The sequence below is a fragment of the Diadema antillarum genome, unplaced genomic scaffold, assembly GCF_040938485.1.
Source record: "Diadema antillarum isolate AM-2024a unplaced genomic scaffold, OU_Dant_1.0 scf00000107, whole genome shotgun sequence".
Classification (NCBI taxonomy): Eukaryota; Metazoa; Echinodermata; class Echinoidea; order Diadematoida; family Diadematidae; genus Diadema; species Diadema antillarum.
Genome location: NW_027270996.1, coordinates 1,087,031 through 1,107,500, shown reverse-complemented (window position 1 = coordinate 1,107,500; position 20,470 = coordinate 1,087,031). Strand labels below are relative to the sequence as shown.

The following is a 20,470-nucleotide window of genomic DNA, read 5'->3' as shown; positions in this document are numbered from 1 at the left end:
GGTTATTTTCCGCTATGTGCTTTCAAAAATGTATACCTTCGCTTGATGAACTTGCTAAATTGGCAACTTCGGCTTTTTGGTCATGTTGACTACGATGATGAATTTGATGGGATGGGTAGATTAATGGATGAGGTTTCCATCGATAGAACATGGATAAATGAACACCAATACTCATTTATTTTCGTGTCAGCTTGTTTCCTTCGGCGTCATGAAATTCTCAAAGACTTCATGGACACAGAACTCATTGCATTCACGATAAGTAATGGTGTCAAGAAAGCGATATAACTAGTGTTTCATCTGCTCAAATGCAATTACGTATGCAATCATCAATCAGATATCATCACTGTTCGAAAAGCATACCTTTGTTTTTGCTGGAAATATCCTATTATCGACTGAAAGCTTTATATACCGTGATGACGCGTGTCAGGAAAAGCTTATCTAACTCCACAATGAAATGCAGCTTGTGCCAACTCTGTTTTGTTATTGTTGTTGCATTATTTTGTCTGCAGGCGCATTAAAGAAAATCCATGAAACTATTTCGACTGAAAACTTGCACACCTTAACACTTCAAATGGGGCTGAACGAGGGAGGAAAGGTTGGAACAGACGTTCGTAACATTGCCATTGCACAATGCCTTCGTATGAAGTTAGGTCATAATTCAGAGAACTTGCAGGGCATTACATCTATCCTTATCGACACCCTCTCAGCATGCGGGTATTTCAGCCCAACTTCTAACTCATGCAAATCTAAGACTGCATGTCGGGGCCGGGGGGGGGGGTGTAAATCGGATCAAATATCATTGAGCAGAAGGGGAAGTACTAAAATTGTGCAGGAGTAGATCGATGGCCATGGCTAAGACTATTAATTATCATGAACGACATTATTGTTCACAATAGGCTGGCGTACGGGCAGCCGCGCATGAGACCCGAACCCTTTCGATGTTAGTCGCCCTCTATGGTCAGAAACATGTCAAACTCTGACGTGCCTCATCCACAGAACTCTTACATCGGGCTGTAAATTGGAGCTTGGCCATGCACAACCAACAAACAGAAAAATCTTAAAAAACCACACACACTCAAACAAACCAGACAGTCTCGTGAAAATAATGATACCACACACGAATACTACTGCTACTACCACTATTACTACTGCTTGTCATATCAACACCGCTATACTGCTGTTCCTGCTGTAAATATTACAACTATTAAAAAACACAATCTTGGTGTATTTAAGGCGAAATTAAGAACACATCACTTTAAAGTTACATGTAAGTAGTTGTTTCATTTCACATTGTTTGTTTGTTGCGAATAGTTCCCTATCTGTATTATTTTCCAAGTTTGCTTCTATTACGCGCTTTTAGCACTTCAGTAGATATGGCGCTAAGTAACCTTTCATTAAATTTATTACTATGCTGCTGCAACAAGCGCACAAGGTCTATTTTTGCAATAAGGCTTATATCAGAAACTACTGTTTTTGTTTTGCTTCCACTCTTACTACTTTAATGATAATGATAGTGATGATATTTAAGATGATGATGAAAGAAGGAAGACGAGAAGAAGAAGGAGGAGGAGGAGGAGAAAAAGAAGAGAAACCATGATCGACAAAATGCATGCATAGGCACAAAGTAATAGTAAAGATAGCAGCGCAAGTTTCCAGAGTTATAATGAGCCTCTGATAATAGGAGAAATAACTTGTAGAAATACGCAAATTGTGTTTCTATTTGTTAACGTTTAAGCCGGAGGCTATCTCCTGAGAAGATTGATACCAATAATCAAGGAAGGGAATGAGAAATGGTATTTGCAAAGGCAGAACTATGGACAGCCATGATGATGCAGTTATAAGGAAAAGAACGCCGTTATTTGTGTCACGTTTTTTCGTTTTTTTGTCAGAATAACCTGCCTACATAATTGCCACTACCTACCTCTGTTGCGTTCCTGGAATAACAGGCGTCCAGAAATGTTGAGTAAGGATCGTATCAAGTACACGCATGAAAAGATTTGAGACTTCTATTTTTTTTATCCCTTTTCGGTATGAAGCTGAGCTCGTTTAACATTTTAATGGAAAGAAAAGTTTTCTAAAAATTAAGTGTGTTTTATACTTCATTGTCATTATGATAAGTTGAAGCTAATTTATTTCCCGCGATCAGCTGTTTTCCTTACGCACGTCAGGCCATGGGCGTTTCCACAGTTCATTAACCTTATTCATTTTTCTCGTCGATGAAGACCCACATCCTCAACGAGTTCGTCATTGTGGTAATATACACAACACACAGACACACACTACACCGGTACCGGTATGGATAAACTGCGCATGAGCAAGGGGTAGCTAATCATGGCGGCCACCATGTACAGAGGACGGAGCTTACGACGATCGAAAGGTAAGCCTAAATTTTCGGTCTTCTGAGAGAATTTCACGTATCCAATGAAGGAGAAAGAGTTTCTTAAGGTATTTCCTTCTTTTTTTCTCGATACTACAGGCCGCCATGATAGTGGAGATTCGGATGTACCACTGGATTTAAATCGAGGTAAGAGCTTTTTGGAGTGCGATTTTGCTGTACGGTAGAGATCTACCGGCCTGGCTCAGGCTTGGCATTGGATCGCAATGCATCTGGCATCCGCTTGCTCAATTCACGTAGAGTTCTAGTCAATGGACGTGTTTACGGCTGCAAGAGCCCAGTCGGCGAGCTATGTGGTTGAGTGAACGTGCCCCATATGACTAACATTAGATCTTTACTCTGGGGCTAGCGCCCATAACTTTTGACAGACACCACTGAAGAGGCAGTAATCAATGTAAAAAGTGTCTAGCCACATTTGAGTCAAATAATAACTAGACTGCTTGTCTGCATTTTTATGATAATAATTTGGTTGATTAATTGATAGGGCGTTAATTATTATTTATAGGCCCTACCGCAGTACCGGCCTACGCCCACTGTACCCTACTTTATCCCTACTACTACACTAGTATGACCAAGCGTTGTGGGACCGGACAGGTTGTGGGACCAGACGCGTATTGTAAGTGCGTCTGTAATGAAAATGACGCACCCAGGAATAAAACCAACCCTGGGAATGGAATTCTCATGGATAGATCTACAAGATGCGACGCAAAAATGTAATTAACTGTCTCATAATTTCATAAAATATGATAATTCTTTCATTTTCTCAACTAAGTAAAAAACATATTTTCTTGCTAATGTATGTAATTAATACCTCCCGCTGGCTGCGATGCGTGTCGCAGGCCTCGAATTTTGCCAGTTTTAAGGACAGGCAATTTTTGGTTTTAGGGGCACTCTCTCTCAAAATTTTTTAAGGGCAGCAAGGAAAAGTTGCAGCAAGCATGGTAATTTTGAGAGAGGCATTGCGGCAAGTAGATAGGGCATTGCGGCAAATTGCCTTTTGCCTCCCGGGTAATTCGAGGCCTGCTGTCGTTTTCGCTGCCGATAGGCTATATCAGAAATGAAAGTCTCACAAGCAGGTGTTACGCGTTACGGGTTATTTAGAACATCTTTACACACATGTCATTAGGCTAGTTCGATCGAATATTCGATAGCGTCAATCGTACGGCGAGAATGAGGCATAAGAAAACACCGTGCACACGTGCTCCCCATATATTTCCCGTGCAAAATCAACGCGTGCACAACTCTCTTTGATACATTCGTACATGGAGTCACTCTGAAGGGGAAAATCCAACGATTTAGCAGGTTAATTCTCATGCCGTTTTCAGGGTATGTTGTCTAGTATATGAGGAGTCTAGTATATCAAGTCTTTGGGGTAAAGAAGGGTACATATTCTATGTAAAATAGATAAGTTTTCACGCGCAAACTTAAGTGTCCAGAAACACAACTTCCCATCATATTCATACTACTAGATGTCTAAAACATAATATGTGGTGAATTTCTCTTTCTTTGACGTTTGTTGTACATGTATGCCCTGTTTGTAGCTGTATCTCTTTTTTGTGTTGGGAATTTACCCGGTAGTACACTCACTGACGCTGTACTAGTATGATAACATATTTAATGCATTACACACTGTAACTTTGTAACGGTTAGATTTGGATTGATGGGCATCTACAACATAGAGTCTGTTAGACCCTCTACTTCAATACTATGACCCTACGTGTGTGAGTAGATCTACTGCTGGTGCTAGTGCTTGTACTTGTGTCGGCTAGACCCCAACACAGTTCTGGACCTTGTGTAGCTGTATTACACTTTTTATGAGAAAGATGCAATTAGAAAGTTATACTGTTATTTACATGACGGAGAGTGCAATTTACTACAAACCTCCAGGAAATGTCATCAATATCTATAGTATTTATACCTATGTTTAATAGTGAATACTCATAACTCGTAAACTGTTTGAGGTTCTGACCACTGTGTTCTGTATTGCTATTCATTAAACAAATAAATGAACATATGCCTGCTAGAATGTAACTTAGTTTTGGTAGAAGTAATAATTGCAAACATCTTTATGAAAAGCAGAACTTTGAGGTGGTAATTACAGACTGAAACCTACTGTAGTTTGTTTTGGGAGGGGGGCACACAATTTGTTACCCATTTGCTCTGTACTGTCAAACATAACTAGTATGTGTAGAATGGATACAGTAACACTGTACATATCAGGTGATTGTGTGCCATGTACAAGTTGTATACAGCTTGTAGTATTTCCGACATAATTGTACATACTACTGTACAGACGTCTAAATGCAAAGTCTAAAGATAAGATCCGAGACCACCAGAAGAAGAGATAACATGGATTGGGGTGCATGGATGTATTGTATGTGTGGATGCGAATATATACAGTATGCGATGTGGGCTGATGCATTGGTGTATAGAGGGGTGGTTACTGGTACATATAATGGCAGAAGGGAGGGTACACTGCTATAAAAGGTTCAAAATAAATCCCTACACAAACTTTGTACTGCTTCTCATTATGTACAATTGTGATTCCGTTGTACTGTATTGAAGTGAACTCACATTCTTTCTATTGCTCGAAAGAGATTCAATACCTTTGTACTTCATGCAAATGTACCACATTGGTTCAAGTGATTGAACAGCAACACTCCTGAAAAGATAATGCTTATTAGTTGTCTGTGGTTAGAGGCCCTGCAGTATCACTATTTAGAATTGATATTTTTGGATGGTCTATGATATGAGTATGGCTTGTGAGTATTAAAGGGATAGTACAGTATTGGTGGAGATGAGAATTGGACTTTTAACTTTCTGCGAGATACCAAGAAAACACTTATGGAATAGTACAGAGCATACCATTTTAAGAGGAATTCAAAGTTTATTTGATGAAAATCGGGTTTGGAATGACTGAAACATCCAAAAACAAAGTAAAACAAAGCGATCGTAATAAAGTGTGGGTCCCACACTTATTAGAATCACTCTGTTTTGGATATCTCAGCCATTTCAAAACCCATTTTCATCAAATAAACGTTGAATTCCTCATGGAATTACATGCTCTTTCATATTTCATAAGAGGTTTCTCATTATCTCACCAAAAAATGTTAGAAACCTGAAATTAGGTCTCAACCAAAACTATACGATCCCTTTAAGCTATCTAGATATATCCTCCATTGTGCCCTTTAATCTGGTAGCGATTAGCTTCTTTTGTTACAGTGAACTTCTTCATATGTGAGCTTGTTTCATCACAAACAAGAATGGGGATGCCTTTTCTTCCATGCTGTATGCAGGCTCTTGTGCCATTGATTGATTGATTGGTTGATTGATTGATTGATTTATTTATGTGTTCATTTCTATTATCTCATGATTAGATCAGAAAGCTACATATTATCCACTGTCTTCCAATGAAGCATTCAAAGTGATATTAAGCTGGATATGTTACTGTAACCCTCGGTGTTTCTGTTTACAATTAAGAATTAACAATATGGTATAGTCCACTGAATCATGGATCATTATATCATTATACGCCTATATGTTACAGCTTTCTTGTGTTTATGCTGTATGCATAACTTTAATGTGCCTTCTTTACAGAAAGGCTTAGAGCTGTTATTAGAAATTCCTTCTTTAACTGTTAGTGTGTACCTACCCACCCCCTTCCATTTTTAGAACATGGAGGACATGCCAGTTGTGTGTCACAACCTTGGGTACTGATAATAAACCACTACCAGTTAGTATCTCCATTTTTTTTTTCCTTCCTCCAATTAGGAAATATGTGTTTAGGGGACTCCTGGTTTACCTAGCTATCCAGAAGAAGGGCATCACTGTAATTACAAGCATCAACCCCCACACGGCCTACAATTATTAAAGCTGATTCTTGTTTCTCCTCTGCTTTAAACTCGGTAGTCATTCAAAATGGTTATACAACGCCGCCAGGGATGGTCAAAGTGGAAGAGTGATTATTTATTGTGGTAGACAAAATATGAGGGTTGGGATTTACATGTAAGTAGACTTTTGTCATTCTCAAACTCCTCTGCCTTTTGTTGAATGCTCTCTAATCGTGGCCGAGTGAAAGAGTGAATATTCTTTCTGATGGTGTGCCAATTACGTGGTCATTGTTTTAACCAAAACAGATGCCCCTGGACTTTCTGGTCAAACAATGCCTTATTTTCCGCTCTGGCAAATTGACCCTGGGCATTGTTTCCTATCCCCCTCCTTAAGGACTTTCCTGCAATTGCTCACATGCTCCCCGGCCACATTTAAAATACTAATTGGGAGATGTGCTTCGCTTCACTGTACTTTGCTGCGCTGCTGTTTGCGCCGTCCTTGGAGCAAAAGCGGGGACAAGATAGAGCAATTTGCAACGTAATTTACAGCTGACCAACCCGGTCCTGGGACTGAATGATTAATACCAGCCCAAGCCGGCTAGCCACAGCACAAAAGGCACAGACTGCCGAAGATGGTACAAGGCCAAGCAGTCCTGCCCCCACCGCATGAGAGATTCAGGTCACTGGACTAAATATAGATCGCCACTTCCTCCACAGCACTCGGCACTTGCTCTCGATTCAACCCCCTCCAGTGTCCGTGGTCGGTCGGCTCTAGGAATAGATTTCCACTACAGTGCATGTGTTATTTTGTCCCTATTGCAATTTCTCCCCTCCCCCCCCCCCCCCCTTCTCCCCTTTTCCCCTTCTTTCCCTCATCCATGAATTGACAAGACTGGAATCCATATCTCACAGAATACATTTTACATTTACACGACATCTCTTTTCAAGTTTATAGGTGTCTAGATGGACAGAGTTCCTAATCACATTGAGCAAGGTGGCGTGGCATCCTTTAACTGCCTCATAAAAAAAAAGCAAACATCTCCCACCCCCCCCCCCCTCCACCTCAACAGAATATTAAACTTAGACAAGCCTGCATATTGGCATCCCCAATAAATAGCAAAGTTATAAAAAGGAAAGATCTGGAGGGTGTTTGAATGAGGGCAGTCATCTATATAACCAAACATGTTGACCCCTTGTCTTTCACATTTGACAGGGATGGTGGCACGATAACAATAGAAACGGTAGTACTCTGCGACACCACCCGGTGGCATCAATGCAATTTGAACTTTGGCCATTGGATGAATACAATGTCCAGTGCTGCAGTCAGCTATAAAGTTCTGAGGCTACGGGTAATACACATGTAGGCCCTACACGGTCAGCAGGTTGTTTCTTTGAGGTTATGCAAAGTAGTCCAGTTTAGTCCAGTTTATTCTACTGTTCCCCTTTATTAATGAAATAGCAGGGTGCTACATAACATGTTCTTCTTTTTTTTACCACATGCCCAGTTGAGCAAGCAGATTTTCAAATTGTTGCGGATCATTTGCCCGAATATGAATTTTACTTGTAGCCCAAACAGGAACTCCAAAAGTATTTCAAAAAAAGGAGAAAATCACTTGTTAGTCAAGGGCTCTTTTGATAAAACACAATCATTTGAACAAACAGCAAACATTGATTCACGGGCTTGAACACACTGGAGTAACAAACTTGGTTTGATTGAATGTTGGTATTGCATTGCATTGGGCTTCTTCACGTACACGTGTTTAAGTGTTGGAAAGTTGCTGAAATGAGATTATAGTGCATTGCATACACTTTGTACATGTGGACCTTCTAATGTATCATGTGCTGCCATTCCAGCAGTCGTAATACTGCCACCTGTCACTACTGATTTGTGTGTATCGACACTTTTTGTGTTCACGAATAGCTTCCTCTTGTGGGTACATTCTTTCTTTCCCCTTTCACTTGACTCTTAACCTTTTAATGTCATGAAATGACTTTTTAATGTCAGTTTGAATTGATGTGATAAAATGTTATTGGTGTCCATAATGCTAAATACATGTAGAAGTTTCTATTTGTACGCCATACTCAGTAAGATGCTGAAGTGTCAAAAGCCATATGATGGATATATTGACGCTAATTCTCCGTAACTACATGTACCAGAAATAGAAATTGCAGGGCTTCATCGTTTTTCTGTAAGCATGTAGACGTGCCTAGGTTACAAATCATGTGACTTCCTGAGAAATGAAAAAGAAGTAATGAAAGGGAAAACAAAGTGTTTGGCTGCAGGACTAGAATTTAATGATCATATTTCTGTTGTCAATTTTTCCAATTCTAAAAAGGGTAGGCGTTAGTACCTTGCCCCACATACTATACCTGGTACCCCTATCTCTGTCATTTGCTTTGAGACTTGGTCACGTTCTAGGAGTCTTTGCTTTCGGTGCTTTCAGAGAAAAAAATAAAACTGAGAAATGGTTGTTTGCATAATTCAGTTTCATCACAGATTGCATTGCCACAGGTAGCGGTTGCTATATACAGCCCATGCCATGAAGTTTAGAACTATCGCTTTTAGTGAATTCAACATGTTGACTGATATTTGTTCAGTTCGATGACAAGTCATGATATCATTGCAGAAATTTAAAGGCATAGTTTACCATTTGCACATTAAACAAAAACCCAGCTTTAGTGCTTCAAAATAATAGTTCTAAAATGTGAGTTAGGGATAGAAACAATGTAAAAATTTGAATCAGTATAATTAATGTTTAAGAATTGTTAAATACAGTATACAAAATGTAAACAATAGTTACAATAAAAGTGTTTCTAGACTAAGCCATCTACAGTTATGGTTTATAGGGAAAAACAGTGATATCTCCTTATATTTTAGGCTTTATTGCAAAATTTTTACAAGGTAGGATGTTTTGTGATACAACTGACCTGCACATCTGCGTCAAATGTGATACCTCAAACATTTTTTAAATCACTGCTCCCAATGGTAAATAGTGCCTTTAAAGGACAAGTTCACCTTCATAAACATAAGGATTGAGAGAATGCAACAATATTAGTAGAACACATCAGTGAAAGTTTGAGGAAAATTGGACAATCGACGCAAAAGTTATGAATTTTTAAAATTTTTGTGTTGGAACCGCTGGATGAGGAGACTACTACAGCTTGTGAGTCATAAGCGTACAACAGTATAAAGAAAATGTAAAAGAAAATTCAACATATTTTCACTTTTTTCGCATAATAAAAGAGCTCTTGACTTGCCTCTTTCTAAAGGCAGGGGGAATAATATTGCCCATAACATTTGTCGGTAACGAGTCAGGGGAATGTGTACTTTTTTCAAAAGATGGAATTTTGTGAAATTCTCTTTATATTTTCCTTATATTGTTGTACGCAAGTTATTCATACACTGCAGTAGTCTTCTCATCCAGCGGTTGCTGCTCAAAAATTTTAAAAATTCATAACTTTTGAACGGATTGTCTGATTTTCCTCAAACTTTCAAGGATGTGTTTTACTAATATTGCTACATTCTCTCAATCCTTATGTTTATAAAGGTGAACTTGTCCTTTAATGTGTTAAAATTCTCTATTGAGTAGAAATAATACCTCTTTATTCTGTTGGTGTGGTTAATTGAATCAGCCGCTTGTTAAATTGTCTGCCAAGACTTGATTACAAAATAGTATGCTTGCAAAATATATGGCTAATAAAATGCAGTTGTGCAGTTGGAGCGTTCTGTAACGCATGAATGCAGAAACCAACTTTCCATGCATCATCCTTCAAAGGGGGTAGTAGATTTCTGGGTCATCCATTAATCTGTCTTCATTTTACTTATCATTCATATTTGTTTAGTGTGATATGTATGAGAGTTGTCTGTAGAGTGTAATATTCATCAACCGTGGTACAAAGTTCGAGAAGGGACACCCACATTATATCAGGTATAAGTAATAATTCAACACAGTAAGGAGGTCAATAGTAAAGTGAAGAAAGTCATACAGTCATATTTTAGTGTTTACACAGTGATGTGAGATATCAAATATTGTTTCATCAAATTTGCTATGTGGATATGATCTGTCAGGGCAGTCGTAGGAGCTTGTTCGGTTTAGATGGTAGGAATTGAGGTGGAATTCCAATATTGTTTCAGTTTTTTTTAAAGAGGATTCCAGATTTTGATTAATATTTTGTCAGACTGTGTTCTACACACATATTAAGTTGAGGCAACTTTTTGACTGCAATTATGTTGTTGTTTTTTATCAGTGATTGCTAAATAATAATTTTTATACACACACCTGAAACAGCTTTGCAATGTGATTTACAGTAGAAGACTATTGTAATACTAATAAGCTTTACATGGATCAAAATACGTCATGTAGGTAGTTCATAAAATGTACATGGGTAATTCCGTGAAGTTGGGGCACAAAGTGTTACATTTTAGCATAACTCAATACTAATTATGCTATACATATATTGTTTATAGGCTTTACATTTGTATTGAGACCATATATTTTCCTGGAAATTTTGTGCCATTCAGACTCAATTTTGATGAAGTTATCTTAAAAAAATGTAACAGTGTCCTGTAGCATCGTGACGTGTCCATGTAGCATCGTGATAGTTAAAATCTGGTCCTAAAAGACAAATTAATGCAATTAGCTTGACCAAAATTTGATATAATATGCATAATTACTAGATTAGTCAGATAGCTAAATATCTTAACTGTCCTTTCCACAGTTTTACTTTTACAAGAAAATTACACAATGTGTCACTATGCTACGCGGTGTCCACCAAGTGTAACAAAAAAGGACACCGCGTAGCATCGTGATACATTTTGTAATTTTCTTTTAAAATTAAAACTGTGTACAGGAAATTTGAGATATTTAGCTATCTGACTAATCTAGTAAATATGCATATTGCATCAAATTTTGGTCAAGCTAATTGCCATAATTTGTCTCTTAGGACCAAATTTTACAATATCACGATGTTACATGGACACGTCCCGATGCTACAGGACACCGTTACATATTGTTTAATAACTTCATCAAAATTGAGTCTGAATGGCACAAAATTTCCAGGAAAATGTGTGGCCTCAATGCAAATGTAAAGCCTACAAACAATAAATGTATAGCATCATTAATATTGAGTTATGCTGAAATGTATTTTTCAAATATCACGATGCTACATGGACACTGCCCGATCTTCATGGAATTACCCACATATGCCTTGATGCCCTTTGACCCCTTATGTGCTTTGAGTGCAGAAAGGGTTAATGAGCGCAAAACAATTTCTAAAATTTTTTGAAGCTGCTATGTAAAACCTCTTTTTAACAGACCTTAAGCTTAATTCCCCCCAAAATGTCCGGATAACAGAATTCCTCGTTTCGCGCATGATCACAACTGCTGTCAGAGAGTGAGGGTACTGTTTTAGACACGTACCGAAAAACCACTATGTAGGTTTCCATAACAACCTACCCGTTCATGCGCAAAGGGGGTTTGGTTGCAAACCACACATGTGATCGGCGAGCGAGCGGTGTGTCATTCTGTTTGGAAGATTGCACATGCATGCGGAGTGCATCAGAGGAATGTTACTGCAGGAGCGTTTTTTAACAGAATGGTTGTCTGGGTAATGTCGGGGTAATGTTGAGGTACATTGTAATTACCATAGCTGGTTAGAGCAGAATTTGGCAAAAGTTACTGCAACTACGTCCGTGCGACATTTTCTTTTTTTCTTGGGGGGGGGGGGGTGTTTTTTGAACAGTTAGGGTAAAACAGATTACCTGGAGGTTGCCGCAGTAGCTGTGTATTGAAGGGATCTGTTAAAACGGGCCTTGAGGAACAAACTTATGCCCAGTATACATTGTTTAAATGGGCAATACAGAGAGTTCCTCTGCTGGAACTTTGTGTCAGCGAGTAAAAGAATAGACCCAGTCCATTCATTCTCTCTCTGCTACACTGAACTTAAGGTTCTTTTATTTTATTTGTTTTCTTTTTCTTTTTTTTGAATTTTTAATCTTATTGTCCTAAATAACAGGTACTTGTACAATTGTTGTAGTGTCCCTGAATGGTGCAGCCTTGATCCACAGCAACTTTTTTTTTTTTTGTGTAAAGATAAAATTAAAGTGTTTGCTTGCAAAAGCTACAAAAGAGCTCTAGGTATAGCTTAGCAAATATTTTTTTTTGGTTTTATTTGTTTTGCATTATTTTGCATTGTTTTGTTTTGTTTCCTTTTTTTTTTTTTTTGAGAGAGAGAGGACTTGGCTAAATTTCATTCTGAATGACTGACCATGGAGATTCCCATGAATGAATCCAATAGAGGGGCAAAGTTGGAATAAAACATTTCAAATATCTGCATACAACCTTGAACACACACCCACACCCACACACAAGTTGCAACTCAGTGTGAGCAGTTTGGATTTGCCATGGTTCAGTTATGAGTAAATTTGTAAATTTATCAAAAACATCAATTACCAGCATATCTATAAAAATGTGGCCTCACTTACCACAATCATTTTGATGTGTTATTTCACCTGGCCAAAGAATGAATTGTTGCAATGCTCTTCCGCGCCAAGTTTTTGAAAGGAAATGACCAGAAGTAAACCTGAATAGCTTATTGCAGACTTTATGCTCGTGTTTAGGCCAAGTAAAAAAAGAAACCAGTTTCTCGTCCTCTCGCGCATCGATTTTGGCCGCCGCGTCGATTTTTTTACTATTTACTATTTTCAAAATGGCGCTGAAAATACCAAGAAATTCAGAATTCTCGTCCCAGCCCGCTCCCCGCCCGCATCGATTTTCAGTTGCCGCATCGACTTTTTTGATATTTTACTATTTTTTCGGCCGCCGAAAAAAAAAATCAACAATTCACCTACCAATCGTGATGTCTCATTTCTAATTACGCCTTGCGTCCTCTACTTTATAGCTGTAGTACAGCTGTAGCTTCTGTAGTGCGTATGTAATAACGCATGCATTTCACACTGCGAGCTCGGCAAGAAGGAATGACCCACAAAGCAGTTGAACTGTAATTGGATGGGCGCGGGCGGGCGCGGCCTGGGCTGTGATGTACAGCGCACTCGGTACGTCGTGGTGTAGACAGGACGTTGAGCACCTTCTGTACATTTTTCTCGTGCTGTTGCCCGCTTCATGTGCTGCTAGATTGATTGCGCAATGTAACCACATACTAGTCATAGAGGAGACCAGCCAGCCAGCATAGCATGCTTGCGTTCTGGAGCTGGAAAAAAAAATCGTGGAGTGCAGTGATGGAGAGAACCGATCTCAAGCACACGTGTGCACTGCGAACGGCTTTAATACCAGGGCCCCGTTTTATCAAAAGATAAAATCAATTTTAATTTTCCTTACTACACAGTCTGCCATAGACTTACAGTTGAAATCGACTTCATAATCAATTCTAACTCTTCATAAAACGGGGCCCAGAGCTGCCAACCTTTGGAAGCACAAATTAGTACTCAGCAGCTCCAAAATTCGTATTTTTCCACCAGAATTCGTATTTTTTCAATCTCCCTCTTTTTGCTATTTTGAATTAAACTCGTCGACTTGTGAGGCCTACAGGCTCTAAACATAACGTTATGACACATGCCGAAGCATCGAGCTGGTCACCAGCACGATAAAGATGCCAAACTATGCAATGTTCAGCGTTGATTGATTGCTTTCTCGCAATGAATGTGTACAAGTGCAAGTATGTACCTCCAAAAACTTGCTGGGATGATTATGGAAGCTTCCACTATCTAGCAGGGGACGTGGAATGCTTTCATCTTCTCAAGAGAGCTTCTTTGTGAGCGGATGCGATACCGGTACTCTGTTCCGTGTTTCCAATTATCGTTTACTATGAAAACATAATCACGCGTTGTTTTCGGGCTTTTTTCATTTTATTGGATTTTAAACATCAGTCTTTTCCGAAGTATTCCAATTCCTTTTCCCCTGACTGGAATCGGAAAGTCTGCTATAACGATGATCGCAAAATGCCGCGCTGTGTGTGGAAGCGCCGATGTGCAAACACGTGGCTTCACTTTCAAGTTTAAAGGAATGCGCCATGTGCTCCTGCCTATAAGAGGTTACTGCAAGTTCGATGAATCGAATGCGCCGTAGCTGAGCTGAGCTGAATGGCTTATTTACGGTAAACATGCAGTTTACGTTCGATACGAAGAAATCATTACGTCTTTCACGAGGGAAAAACACACAAAACAAACAAACAAACAAAATACACCCACAAACGAATGTTGATAGCCAAAACTTTGAAAAGTAATAAGCAGTTTTGATGAGCGTGAGCTGAAATTGTCATTACATGTTGTATTTTGCTGTTTATATCACTGCTGCTTCTTGATAGCACTGTAATGATGGCCATGGAAGAAATGAAGGGAGAATGTGACTTACCTGCACAGGTACATGTTTTACTACATTTATGTAGTTTTGGTATACAATCATTCATCATCCAAATGATGAGTGATTATCAAATGTCTTTTTAGAACATGAAGAAACATCTTTAAATGTTTAATGCTATAATGCCATATCAGTATCATTTTGACATCCATCTGCAATTGTACAAGCCAGTTTCCAGTTGAATGTGCTACAATTGTACTGTGAAGAACTATACATATCAGCTGTGTGGACTCAAAAAGTCACAAACACAAATGAAAAATAAAGCAGTGTTTTGAATATCATGGAATTAATTTCAGTCGTACATTTGTTGAAAGACATGTTTTATACCTGTTTCAATTAATAGCACAATACATCAGAATTGCAAGTACACTGGTATCAGAAATGCCAGTATTAAGATGGTCATTCTCCCTTGACATCTGTAGTGGAAAGAAAAAGCAAATGTATTTCTGTATGCATGAAGTTTCGTTTCAAGTATGGTACATAATATATCTATTTGTTTGAAAATGCACAGAGTGCAGGCAAGACATACACTTGGGACCTGGTCTCTCATAACACAGCTACCAGAGTGATATTTCATTTCATAAATTGGATATAGAAAATAGTAAACCCCTCTCTCGTTACCTTTCTCAGAATTACCGGACGAGAAACACATATTACTTACATTTTGACAATCCTCGAAAAAATAGTAAGATATCAAATAGTAAGGACCTCCCTCATCGCCTTGCTCAAAAAACCCGGACGAGAAACTGCTTTCTTTTTTTACTTGGCCTTATGGGATTCATGCGACAGACAGAAGATGCCATAAAACGTCACATTCTGACAAGAACTTTTACTTTTGAAATGATGTGGGTGACATTTTGAAATCCAGCCTTTCCTTATTAAAGCCAGCTGTGTGTACAGTGGCTTACTCCTGACAGTGAGGTGTGCTGATCAGCAGTTTAACTATTTGAAGTGTTCATCTTAGATGGCACACAAAGTTTGTGTACACTGTACTTAAAACATTTATGTGATTTTGAATGTTGCTACAGTACATGGCAGTATTTTCCTGGCTGTATTTAAGTCAGTCCTCCCTCAAAAAACATTTAAAAACAAAGTGTATTCACTCTCCCTTTAAAAAGTCTGCCGTGTTTGTGTGAAACAGTGATCAATATGGGTGTCCAGTCTGTGGTGTACATGTACAGGTACAGAAGTAATTATTGGTAGATTGCTGTGATTAATGTGTGTGTTTTGTTTTTTTTTGCGGTTTTGTGCTTTTAAGTCTTGTCTGGGAGAAATGGCAGTTTTGTAGGGCAATGACATTGCTAGAAGAGGAGTATTATTCAACAGTGGCACATGACTGCCCTGGAGGTGTGTCCAGCATACTGCATAGGGAAGCCTAGCTCTCGCCACACGCCTACCAGTTTAATTCCCTAGTGGATTTGTAACTTATTTTATTGTGATTATTATTTTTTTTGATGGTGCATTAGTCATACACATTTCCCTGAAATGTACCATTGATATATAGCAGAAGTCATTAGTCATTGTTTTGCTCAACGTATTTGTTAGTGATATAATGAGCTGCGTGTACAATTAAAAAAACAACAACAGAAGATAAATTAGAAACATCATGAGAATATGATACACTAGCACACAAGTTTTATATATGATTGAAGCATTGTGCACATTGGATTTACGTACATTTGTACACAAGGATGTTTACAGACATTAGGCGTTTTCACATCAACCATGTTTCGAAATAGCGCGCTATTTTCTTACTTGGGAAATTAACCTGATCACGAAATAGATATTTGATAATGTGAATACGAATTAGCGCGATAATTGATCGAGAAAATTTCTTGAGTCCAACTCGGGAAATTTCCAAAATAGCAGGATAATCAATGCGAACTAGCGCGCTATTTGATAATTTTCGGGCTGATTTGAATAGGAAATGAAATAGCACGCTAATTTGCGATCGCGAAAAATATCTCGAGCTTGGATTTTTATCGGGCTGATGTGAAAACGCCTAATGTGCTTGTAGTGTAGGCAAGAAGAAAAAACACACAAAGGCAGAAGAACATGGGCAAATACCAATGACATTCCAAAAATGTTCTACCAGATCGAACAACAAACATACACCCACACACACCCACACACATACATAGGCACACACATTTATACACACAAGAAAAACAAGCCTGCTTTGTGTAGTGAAACATGCACAATATTTTCTTAAAGGTACAAACATTGTTAACAGCACAAGAGTGCGTTGGCAAGATGTCTTTCCAAACTGAGTCAGGCTTTGCAGTGTAGTTTCCAAAATTGTATGTCGATATGCTCTGGTGAATGTTTGACCTTGAAACCCAAGTACATCATGTAGTGTGCAAAGCTCTATTTTGAGATTTTTTTTTTTCTAAGGCGTACACTTCCTTACAATTGTATGTGTAGTAGTTAACAGAATAATAACTGCTGCCGTATTGCATTTGAACCGAAATGTTCTCTGAATACCATAATCTTTTGATACCAACTCAAAACAGGAAGTGTTCATATTATAAGCGTTTGTACAGCTTCAGTATTGCAAGTCCATTTTTGTCTGTTTGTGTCTGGTGCCAGGTTGCATTAGAATTAGTCCTTGCGCTTCTAAGAAGAGTGTTGCACTATGGGAATAGAGACAGTTTTTAGATGGAAAACTGTTTAATAGAATGTGTTAAATGAAGAGATTAATTTTGTAGTCCTTAACATGCCTACTTGTTGCTGCATTCTGCCCCTTGTGAAAATCACTGAACCACCCACAGCAACAGTAGGGTACATACAGTACATTGTACATTGTACATCATAAACAATGTAATGTACAGTTGTCTAAAAATTATATGCATGTTGCATGAGGCATGAGTTTGTGTAATTTGTGTGTATTTCTTTGCCTGGATCTTATCATTATCTCTGTATTTGTTTAATACCCCACTCAGTACCTTCTACATCTCAGTAGGTGCCCAATCAATTCCTACACTGTATAAACACATGCCATATCCATTTGTGTGAAAGCTACTTCATTTCTCTAGGGAATAGAGTATTGCATTGCTGGTATCATACATTAAGTGTTGGTGATAATGGGATCGTTCAAAAATCTGAGTGATATAAAATGTTGAGGACTTGTTGTTTGAGCATTGAAATGCCAGCAGTCCGTCAGACATCTTTGGGGACTGCCAAGGAGCTAGAGAATAGTCAAACACCACATCGGTATGTAAAAGTTGTTTCATCAATTATACAAGTAAGTATAATGTCAATAATTTCATAATCCTCCATTAGGACATTTTCGTTGGATATTTCCAGAAATTTACGTTGTGACATTTCAATTGGATGATGCACATGAACACATTCAAACAAAATTATGTACTAAAATTGAGTATTTTTGTTTATTTTTTTTTATTAGGCAGATAAGCATATCACTTTGCCTATATGTAAAGCAGACTTAAAAAAGGTAAAATACATTAATGGATTTGGTCAAATATGACAACTGTAAATTGAGATAAAATCTTCTTATTCCTTGTTTTGTTTTTTTCACTGCAACCTGATGATCATCTTAGTATGAAAGAATGGGGTCGCACTTAACTTTTTTTTTAACTAGCCAGGCGGACTACTTGTAGAATCAATTTTGACACTGAAGCAATATTTTGGCTAGCCAGTCGGGCTAGTAACTTCAGAATTTTATGATTTTTATCTAGTCCGACATGATTTTGGTTGGCCAATGGCCAGCGGACCATCGCTAATTTCGAACCAGATACAGCAGGAGAAGGGCTTGCCGTGTTTAACTGAAGAAACAACCATTGTGAGGAATTTACAATTATTTGTCAAGATCTTTATGGATTTGCGGCCTGAACTTTGCTCTCTGTACAGTAGGTAGTAGCTTCCAGAAATGACAGTAATCCACTTTGGTGTCTGAAGTACAATGTCGTGACAATTGAAGAGAATGATACAAGTGTTTCCCACTCCCAGTGCCATTTGGAAAGCATGTCCTCAATGTAGTGAGCATAGATATTGCCACGAGACCCACTGTCATATCTCCCCCCCCCCCCCAAAAAAAAAAAATGTGTGAAGGAAAAATTGTCTACACTACCTTCTGTACATATCTGATCTTCAGGTATTCATTGTGTTTAAAATGTATGCAAATTTGATAATTCACCCCATTTTTCCATGCAAAGTAGCTGTTTGTTACATTCCGTCGGTTTCTTCTTCAAAGTGTGCTTGGAGTCCTTTAATGTAGACTCAAATACGTTCTTAGGTTTGATAGTGAAGTCTAACAGTATTTTCGGATGAAACGAAAATGGTAGGAGACACACTAACTGTGTGAAGTTGGCTGTGTACAATGTATCTTAACCCTTCAAACACGAGAAGACCTTATTACTAACTTATTCAAATTAAATGCATATTTCTTTGTGCACTATACTTTGAGTTTGTCTTGGCACAGAATCAGTGCTCTATCCTGTTATGCAGAGCTCACAAGTCTGCCTGGTTTTTCCCTGTGAATATTAACTTGAATTACCAGTATACATCACATGCACCTTCCCAGTGCGATTGTGCCGTCTTCGTGCACGAAAGATCACGATTTTCGCAAAGTGGCGGGTAATGAGACTGACAAAAGACGCCATCATTATTCTTTTTTTTTCTCCGTACCTCACTCTCTCTTGCCGAGAGGGCGTTGCCAAGTGAAGTTTATAGCATTAATAGCCTGCTGCGAGTGGGAGGTTTTGCAGTGGTTCCCTCGGCGCTTTGGCGTAATGGAGATCGTCTCCCCAGACACCCACGGATTGTCGGCATCCCACAAAAGTTTGTTCGATAAATGGATTGGGGGGGGGGGGGGGGGAGGGGAAGCATCGTATACACACAGTGTCGGCTCTGATGAAATGTATCAGATAGATTTTCATTTGGCTGAAAAGCTAGTATCACAATGCAGTAATAATCCAGTGGGCAGCTTTTTTATTTGTGGAGAAGTAGGACATGCTTTTTCATATGTACAGCTTTAAAGTCCACAGATTTTTATGCAAAATGTGACATTTAAGTGTAATAAAAAAAAGGTACATGCAGCTGAATAAAGTCTCCTCTACTCCGGAAAATTTTTTTTTTTACATATATGTCACCCCCTTCTCAATAATTAAACCCATTTGGCACATTTGCACACTATATACGTTGTAATAAACATACGCTTGCATTGTAGTTCCTATGCTCCTAATGCTGTACATTGTACATGCCTCATAATGCTATGTACGTGTACATGACTTGCTTATTTTTGTGAAAGCCGTTCGTCAAGTCTCTTTTCAAAGGTTATGATGTCCTCCTTTTACATTTTTTGAGATGAAAAAATAGAGTGAGACTTAGGTCCAGAAAAACGTGTCTCAGTGGTTGCCATGGTTACCATGGATTCCGTCTAATGCCATCTGACCTTTATGATGTTAGGAAAACATGGAATTTTAAAGTCAGAGTGGATGTACAGATGTACAGTATCACCCGACTACAAGCTGCTTATTTGTAGATCAATGCATCTTCTTCACTTAACAAGAAATCCATGGATTTTTTTCCCCCCTTTACAGTGTTTTAAATGAAAGTAGGTGGCTAGCTAGGATGGCTTTGAAATAAACAAGAGAACTATGTATAAAACAAGAGCAAATGTTCTCAAGGAAACCAGTGTGTGTACAAGGTTGTATGTGGATAGGCACTTGTATTCTGCTGTACAGCATCCTACAGATGTACAGCATCCTACAGATGTACACTGTATATTGCACACTGGCACACCACTGGGCAGCCATTATAGTATTAGAAGTACTAAATGCTGGAAATATATAATGGGGAATGATACTACATAGCTGATAGTGCAGACCGTCAGATAGATGAATTATGAA

The 20,470-nt window shown here is 38.5% G+C and overlaps 1 protein-coding gene across 1 annotated transcript in view; it reads left to right on the top strand.

Moving 5' to 3' along the window:
* Window positions 1-2,297: 2,297 nt before the first annotated feature.
* The window catches only part of LOC139719186 (rapamycin-insensitive companion of mTOR-like), a 144,393-nt gene continuing 126,220 nt past the window's right edge, over window positions 2,298-20,470 (top strand). The window contains exons 1-2 of the mRNA XM_071630617.1: window positions 2,298-2,377; window positions 2,477-2,524. Of these exons, the coding sequence (XP_071486718.1) occupies window positions 2,332-2,377; window positions 2,477-2,524 (94 nt within the window). The 5' untranslated portion in view covers window positions 2,298-2,331. The remainder of the gene's footprint in view (window positions 2,378-2,476; window positions 2,525-20,470) is intronic.